The sequence below is a fragment of the Epinephelus moara genome, chromosome 24, assembly GCF_006386435.1.
Source record: "Epinephelus moara isolate mb chromosome 24, YSFRI_EMoa_1.0, whole genome shotgun sequence".
Lineage (NCBI taxonomy): Eukaryota > Metazoa > Chordata > Actinopteri > Perciformes > Serranidae > Epinephelus > Epinephelus moara.
This window is the reverse complement of record NC_065529.1, coordinates 26,474,717-26,483,781: the sequence shown is the minus strand read 5'-3', so window position 1 is coordinate 26,483,781 and position 9,065 is coordinate 26,474,717. Positions and strand designations below refer to the sequence as shown.

Below are 9,065 nucleotides of genomic sequence, written 5' to 3'. Positions count from 1 at the left end.
ACATGTGTGTCGCACTCTTCTCCAGTTCAGACAAAGTAGCACCATGAGTTTCTGTGGTAGTTTGGAGCAGGTGAATGGTGGCCTCGGTGATAACCTGCTGTGAGGTAAATTCCGCCCTCAAAGTGGTTGTTACCTCTGCAATCCGAGCATCTACGGTTGCACATATTTCTTGCTTAACTGAGTTAATATCCACCTTCAAAGATGCGATGGCATCGAGAATCACCTTGTTGTTTTCGGTTCTTGAGCATGGCGGCATGGCATCTTGTTCTTGTTCCTTCAATCCAGCTCTCGTGTTAGGCATTGTGGCGCACGTTTTTCTTCCTTCTGTCAGATTACTGTCGCCACTATTTTAGAATTACTTTGGAGTCAATAAATATTGATTTTGATGGTTATCAATGTGAAATAGAGACTCACGGGAAATGTGACTTACTCTTTCATCGCTTCACAGCACTCCCCATTATCTGTAACTGTATCTGTATCTGTTCAGCCAACTAAATTATCAGTATCCTATCTGTACTTAAGCCTGAAATTGTTGTGGGTTGATCAGGCTCCCAGCAAAGCCTTGGAGCATTTTTTCCCCAAATGGCCACTTGTGGTATTGCAGAAGGAAAAAAGTGTGGCCCTAAAAACATTTTCCCGATAAACCACCATTATAGAAGATAATAGGACAACTTGAATTGCAAACAAGATTAATTATGACTCTTCTGTTATAAAGTTTTGATCCATGGAGGTTTTACATTTGTAAAACTGTCCTTTAAAAATCTGTGATGTCATCACAATGCTATATCTTCTAGGAGCTGTGGGTGGGGCCATCGGGAGAAACATCACTAATCATATTCAGTGAGTGGCATTATGCAGAAATTCACCTGGAAGCTAAAAACTCCACTGAACTGAATAGACCCCATCTTGGTGTCCAGTATCTAGGTATTATTAGAAATCTATAGGGTTGATCAGAAGTTGCAATATTTATTAGTTATTAAAAAACTATTTACACCTCTGTGTTTGAAATGTGCTGCATTCGCAACTTTGCTTGTCTGTTAGTATTTAACATCACTCACTAGCAAGTGTCCCGTTTCTTCTGATCGGACATTCGCTCCATGGAAGAGGATACTGGAAGGACTGGAAGAAATAGAAGATGCTCCAGCCGATGATCACGTTATAGTAGAGACCCACAAAGCCACACACCTGGATAGATAGATAGATAGATAGATAGGCATGATATAAACAGCAAGCATATATTGCAGTAACAGAAATGATAATTGGAGAATGCTATTGGGTTGGTGTCACATTTCCTCCATTAAACTGTATAAAAAGATCTGTACAGCGTGAGAAAAGCATGTAAATGAGGCAGCATGCTTTGTGCACGTCCCGTGTTGCTGTCAGTCTTCTGAGAAGTCTTGCCAGCCAGGACATTCACAAGCTAAATAAGGTTGAGGAAAGCATGAATAATTAAAGTGCTCTCTTTTCAACACTGATCTTCTGCGAGATATTTATAGCTGCTTCTGCGCCCGCCCTGCAACTCCAAAGAAAGGCTACCTTTCCTTCTCAAACACGTCAATACCTCCCATAAACCCAAGAGAGCCCGAGGCTGTTGTGGTGACTCCAGATGTTCCTGTAACTTTATCCTGCTCGTTGCCATATCAGTTTCATGGCTGTTACACGTTATAATCACGCACAGGACACACACAATCATATTGTGTTTAAATTAGGGATCAGATTATGTTTGTTCTTTAGAGCTGTGGCTTGTTTTTTATCCTTATACTGGTGCGCTTTCAGCTGATGTGTTTCTGTTTTAACTGCAGGCTCTGACAGCTGTTGTAACATTACGACCTCACTGATTCTTATCACAGGACCCACACTTCTTCTTTTCACCATGCTGCTGTCAAACAGCTCGTCTGGATTAAAGAAAGTGTTATTGAGTGTGCTTTGAGCTTACAGCTATACAGACGATAGATGATTCTGAAAATATAAATCAGTGGTTTATCCCCCCTCACCATCAGACTGGACATCCCTATCCCACCCAGACTGGGACAGACGTAGTTCCAGACCCCGATGCTCCCACGTCGGATCTTCTGACCCACAGCCAGCTCCATGAAGAATAGTGGGATGCCGATGATGAGGAGGAGGATGAAGTAGGGAACCAGATAGGCACCTGAAAAACAGGGAGGCTTGTATGAAGCATTTCAAGGCAAGTGTGTAAATGTGCAAACAGAAATGACAACACGTCTCAGACAGAGACCAAGGGATGTAATGTGTTGTAACTGTCTATTGTCAGTGACAGAAATGGATTTTCCAAAAGAACAATAAAAGAAAACAAACTAATGAAAAGAATTTGAGTTGTTGCTGTGGGAATTAAAGGATGTCATTTTTCTAGACTATGTAAAAATACTTGTCCTTACAGGATTAATCTTTTACTTTATATGAAGTAAACAACACATACACAACTCACCACTTTTTACAGTGTGTCATATTGCTGCAGATTTTCAGCTTCAGCCTTTCTTAAGTCCAATACTTTCCTTGCTTATTTGTAAACTACAGTAAATTATATGTTTTGAGGCTGTAGTCTGTGGTGCTGTCATATTAGACGGTATTTAGTTTTTTTTCATATTTTGTTTTCCTCATTTACAGCCAGAAGACCAAAAATAGTAGAAAATTTAATATGATCCAATCCAGTACAACAGCAACATCATCAACAGTCTCAAAACGACCACAGAAATGAACCAGCACCTTTCTGAAACAGTGGTATGTTGTATTTTTAAAGGATTGCTTCATGTTGAACAGGGTTCAGAATATTTTTCTGCTGTGATGGAAAATTATGGTATTTGACCCTTTTTTAACATATAGCGTGTTCTGCATGTTTTTGTATAAGGTTACTTGCTATGATGTATTTTGTGTATTGCTCAGTTAACCCTTACTGTGACAGCAGTGTTAGATACAGCAGAGGCCTAATGGAAGTAGGTGAAAGGTGTCCTTGTGAGCCTCAAGAGATGTTGTGTCTTAGGGATGCTTACTGCAGAAACCACCTGAGTGCCATATATTTTGACTGTTGACATGCATGTGTTTTGGGAACTATAAAGATAGCATGGCTGAAGAACATCTAGCCACTCACTCACTGACTGACTGTTCATGCGGTTGCTGTGTGTGACTCCATTCATGAATGCTTATTAAAACTCAAGAAAGACAGCAGACGTGTGAAGACTTTTTCTTTAAACTGTTCATTAAATAGTTGTTTTGCCACCACACTGCTCACTCTGTGGGGGATTTGTAGTAAATGGAGTAAGTGGCGGGTAAAATCTTTTGGCCACTTTGGCAGACAGGGAAGATGCACAACAGAAAGACTTGTTGAGTAAGGTCAGTGTATGATAGAATTCAATTCAGTTCAATAGAACTTTATTTGTCCCAAAGGAAAGTCTTGTGCCAGAGAATGCTTCAAATTACAGTAACACTAAGAACAGTAACTACAATTTTAATGATTCACAACCAGTACCAACCAGAACAACCAGTGGGTTCCCCTGGTCAGGGTCACTCACTGAGCCCAGTTTTAGATCAACAGGGTATTAAATATCTGGCAACAAATACACAAGATATTAAGTGTTTTCAAGGGGCAAAAGCAAAAACTAAAATGGTGGAAAAAACAGACTGCTCCTATTGATCAATTTTATACTGAATATGATATAACAATGAGAAGTAATATTTAGTGAGATAGAGATGATTAGATAAAGCTACACATTTGAAAGTGGCTTGGTAATAACCATTATTAAGGTGCCCACACACATGCGTACATGCCTTATTGTATCAATTTCACCAGCTATGACATATATCAGTTTAAGTCAGAATAAGTTTTAGGGCTGCTGTGAAACTGAGCCTACTTGGGGCAACAAAAAAGTTTGTCTTGGGTGTGTCGGTACAATAGACAAAGAAGAAAGGATGGCAGAGGAGACATCCGCATACCAATGTACCTGGGCTGGACAGCCATAAGGTCCACAGGCTGAAATCACTGCAAATGTCCTATTTATTTAGGACATCTATGCTCCAAAAAAGTATTGTATCAAAGTTAGAAATTCCAGTGTTGTGACAACATTACTTTATGTAGGCGTGTGCATGTGTACAGCATCTGTAGGGGCTCCATAAAAGCCATGGTAGAATTCAAACACTATGAATTTACAATGCATATGTTTTTGTGCACATATATCAAACATATTATTACTTCCTTTAGCGCACAGACTTCAAAAGGGGCAGACAAAATTCCTGACTGGCAGCCAAAATTCACATTTGCCTGCCACATTGGGAGGTAGTGAAAAAAGTTAATTTCAGACAAATACACAGCACAAATATACTGGTATGGTCCTTTAACAATGTGAGTAGAAACATTGCTGTTTTAATATCATTGTCATTTGTACAGTAATTCATCATTTTTGCATCAGCTTTCCAGCACAATGTGATCCAGTGAGATATATTTACCCACCCGTCCACCCCCACCCAGCTCCTCTCAGACGCAAGGTCCGCAACTCCTCTGATGAATATTCTTTGAATTTCATTTTAATTTTGACGGAAGTCTAAATTTGTCTCTTTGCAGCGTAATCCAGAGAGGCATAATCAGGATGCAACTCTGTTTTATGTGAAGGGTGAGTCATCATCTGGGACTTATAGCAGGCAAACACGTACCACTATTAATACATCAAAAGTAGGAATTACATACAGTGGCACACACACTTGAGGGTGGGAGGAGTAATAAGGCAGAGAGAGAAGAGAGGGGGCGAAAGGCTAAATCAAGAAAGCGGAAACAGAGAGAATAGCGAGGTTAAATGTAGTGAGGAGTTCTGGGCCTTTGCCAGGATTTTGCAAATCCTCTCCATCAAACGTTATATAAACTGCAGTCCGTGATAGATGTAATATATTCCAGTCACGAGCATAAAGATGTGACAATAGAGGGAGAAATGATAGAGGATGTCATGAAAGGGAGGGAAGAAATAACATAAATGGGAGAGAGGCCCAAACAGCGATAACTCCCAAACAACACAGACCTTTAATGTGTCTGTAATTGGCCGCCAGACAGACAATTACAGAGTGAAAAATGGCCGTCAGGTCGTACAACCTGACTGGTCTCTACTGTGAGTAAATCCTCCCAGTAAGCAATAAATCCTGCCTATATGCAGTAAATCAGACGCGGGCAGTAAAGCAGGAACAACATAAAGGACTTGTGAGCGGTGGCACGTCTGTCAGTCTATGATGACGAGGTGTTTCTCCACCTATAGTGAACACAGGTTTACACTGTGTCCGCCTCTGATTACATGCACAGAAATAAAAACTCATCACTATACAGTTAGATTTTTTATCGAGCCCTCTTCTGTTAACCAGAGTATCAGTGGAGCCCGGCCTGAACTGCTGGCAGTAGTAATCAATAGTGCAGCTATATTTAGACTTGGCTGTTTTCTGCACAATACAGCTGCTCTCTTGGCTCCTCTGTGCTGAATGGAGGCTCCATGTAGGTTGTGATGGTGACGGAGATACTAAAGTCTAGTTAGAGCAGCTGAGCAGAAGCTGGTTTTATGTGTCTGGAAGATTTTAAAACTTGTGTCAAATAGGGCTGGACAGTGTTGTGAAAATCAATATCACGGAGTTAATGTGAACATTTGTCCTCAAAACTGACATGTCACATTTTTAAATCAAGAATTTCAATACTAACTGTATTTGGTTTTTGATTACAGTTTGTTTTGAATCATTAATTTAGAATTTGATAACATAAACAATATGGTATTATCACAATATATCCACTTAAAGTTGTTATAAAATAATGAATTATTGTTCAGCTCTTGTGTCAAAGGCTGCAAATGACTTAAATGATGTACAATCTGATACCCAATAGATTTGTATTGTTACTTTTTAGTAAAACTACTTTGATATGTCCTGTTAACTTTACACTGGATTGTTGGAAAAACAGAAGAAGACTAAGAGTTAACAGCCACGCTGTCAGTGACGATGCCAACATACTGATGTTTAGCAGGTGTTAGAGCCATATCTAGCAAGTCCTAGTTTCCTATTATTTTTTGAGTCACTTTAATGTGCCACCTGATCTGGCATCTCGGGAACCTTCAGTTAAAAGCAGGTGTGCTAAAGTGAGTTTGAAGTGTGGAGACGCCGTAGGGGATACAGTCTTTAACGGCTGCGGATTTTGTCAATCTTAGTTTTATTGTTTGATGAAGTCGTTTGATACCACATTGATTTGAACTTTGTTTTTGTAAAGGCCTGCTCAGTGGCCTAGCGGTAGAGTGTCCGCCCTGAGACTGGGAGGTCGTGGGTTCGATCACCGGCCGAGTCATACCAAAGACTATAACAATTGGACCCATTGCCTCCCTGCTTGGCACTCAGCATCAGGTGTTGGAATTGGGGGGTTAAATCACCACATGATTCCCGAGCGCGGCACCGCTGCTGCTCACCGCTCAAATCAGTGGGACTTTTGGGGCGGCAGTAGCTCAGTCCACAGGGACCTGGGTTGGGACCCGGAGGGTCTGGACCAAAATATGGAGCGTGGACTGGTGGCTGGAGAGGTGCCAGTTCACCTCCTGGGCAATGCCGAGGTGCCCTTGAGCAAGGCACCGCTTGGGGCACCTGACCAAGGCAGCCCCCTCACTCTGACATCTCTCCACTTTGTGCAGGTATAGATCTTTCGGACCTGTGTGCAAGAGTGAAAACATTGAATTTCCCCTCAAAAAATAAACTTAAATGACAATCAGTTTAGAGCATCATCCTGCAACTCTCCAAACATCTTGCAAATCAATCAGCTCTTAAACCAACCAAAACACCCTAGATAGTCAAACAGTGAGTAAACTAAACCAAAGACAGTGAGTTTATCATATTTCCCATTATGGTGTCTGTGAGCGGCTGTTTCTGAACTTATTTGGAAGCTGTAATAGCAGGTATTATTAAACATGTTCACTATCTCAGTTAGCATGCTAACATTTGCAAATAGGCCCAAAAAACAAAGTAAAGCTGAGGCTGATGGGAATGTCATTGCAGGTGTTTGGTCATAAACTAGTGTTGATGATGGCACTGGATAAAGAGTTCAATGTTCATACAGATCATCCAGAGGATGACATGACATTTGTTGAAGTATTTCAGTCTGAACCAAAGTGATAGAGACTCACTGACGGACAGACCAATCAACATAAAAAATATATAGAGAAATAAGTGTCAGATTAAACTTCTTTGTTATTGAATGGTTAAACTTTTTTACTAAATGGCTCCATAACTGTGTGTTCTTCTGATGATCACAGAGAGCTGACAAAGTGTGTTTTCTATGTGGATATGGTTTTAAATGTGTAAAAATCATGTTCATTACATGTTCCACATCATGGAAAACATACTTAAAGCTGCTATAGAACTTTTATGTGATTATCATTAGTGTTAATATCCTCCCACTGTGGGCTTTAAATGCAAACTCTACTTACATTTGTGTAGCACCTTTCTAGTCTTCCGACCACTCAAACCACTTACATTACAGAGCTAACAACGTTCACTCACTGGTAGCCAAGGCTACCATGCAAAGTGCCACCTGCTCACATAAACATTCACACACATTCACACACCAACAACACAGCTATCAGGAGCAATTTGGGCATCAGTATGTTGCCCAAGGATATCCACATGCTTGAGGATATCTTCCACATACTCGAGGATGTCTTTCACATGTGGACTGGAGGAGCCAGGGATCAAACCACCAATCTTCTGATTTGTAGAGAACCCGCTCTACCTCCTAAGCCACAGCCGCCCCAAGATTAAGTTCTGGTATGTTGGTACAGTATCTGGTCCATTGCTGTCACAACCAAGAACAATGGCAGATTGCAGTGTATCATTTCCTGAGCAGGTAATTGGCTGCAATCTTCCGTCCCTCCAGGACCCTCAGGTGGGCAGGAAATATTGTGGCCGACCCAGTACAGACACAAACTCTTTGAAACACTCCCCTCTGGCAAGAGGCTTCGGTCACTGAGGACCAAAACCTCACACCACAACAACAGTTTCCTCAAGACTGCAACTGGCCTGTGACCCCCAGTGGACTCTCACCATAAACACATCTTCACATCTATCTATATGTGTTACATTTAAACATATCTTTGGGACTATATCTCTGTACATTGCACATTCTTTTTATACATCTTAGCCTTACGTGACCCTCGACTTATTCCCGGGACAGTTTGCACATAGCTGCACAAATGACCACTTCTAAACACCGCACAGCTCTTTCACTGATCCACTGATTTTAAAAATCTCTGAGAAAATACAGGAACTCTAGTAAATGTCTGTAAATGAGATCAGTCACTCGGTGTGCCTTGTGCAACACTACAGCTTGGATTAATACAAGTATCTCACCTCCTCCATTCTTCTGACACAGGTAAGGGAAACGCCACACGTTCCCCAGGCCCACAGAGAAGCCCACCTGGGCCAGGATGTACTGCAGCTTGCTGTTCCAAGCGGGGCGTCCATCGTTTTCAGGCACCTCTATCTGTGGGACTTTCTTCCCAGCGGCCCCTCCTACATTCAGGGAGCTACTCTTGTAGTCGACTGGCTCCTCGTGTGCGAGCAGGTCAGCCACCGACTCTGTGACGTGCTCATGGCTCTGCTCGCGCTGCGTCACCTTGCTGTTCTTAGGCATCAGGGAGGCTGAGGGTCGGGAAGGGGGCGGGGGTGGAGAGAGAAAGAGAGTGCAAGACAGGGTCTGGTGGGACCAGAAAGAGGTGATGCAGACAGAGAGTGGAGAAGAGATAGATGGATGTAGCTGTGAGGGAGGTGCTGAGGAGTGACAGCTGGATTTCAGGTCTGGGGCTCAGTCCTGCAGCAGAGAGACAGAAAGGTCAAATAGAAAATTTTGTCTCAAGGACATCATCAAAAATTAAACTGTAATATTGTTCTGTTATTGGACAAAGATCCCACAAATAGGCTCCATTTTAAATAAAAGATTGTCAGGTCTGTGCCCCTGTCAAGGCTCATTTAACGTACAGTAATTTTAAGCCTCCTCTTCCTGGCTGTGATCCTTAAATAACACTTCACACAGTCGCTGACACAATTAT

At 41.8% G+C, this 9,065-nt stretch overlaps 1 protein-coding gene across 1 annotated transcript in view; it reads right to left on the bottom strand.

Moving 5' to 3' along the window:
• LOC126386144 (sodium-dependent neutral amino acid transporter SLC6A17-like) overlaps positions 1-8,665 on the bottom strand; it is an 18,682-nt gene extending 10,017 nt beyond the window's left edge. The window contains exons 1-3 of the mRNA XM_050038303.1: positions 8,368-8,665; positions 1,995-2,152; positions 1,059-1,185 (exon numbers count right to left, since the gene is read on the bottom strand). Of these exons, the coding sequence (XP_049894260.1) occupies positions 1,059-1,185; positions 1,995-2,152; positions 8,368-8,650 (568 nt within the window). The 5' untranslated portion in view covers positions 8,651-8,665. The remainder of the gene's footprint in view (positions 1-1,058; positions 1,186-1,994; positions 2,153-8,367) is intronic.
• Between the last annotated feature and the right edge of the window lie 400 nt (positions 8,666-9,065).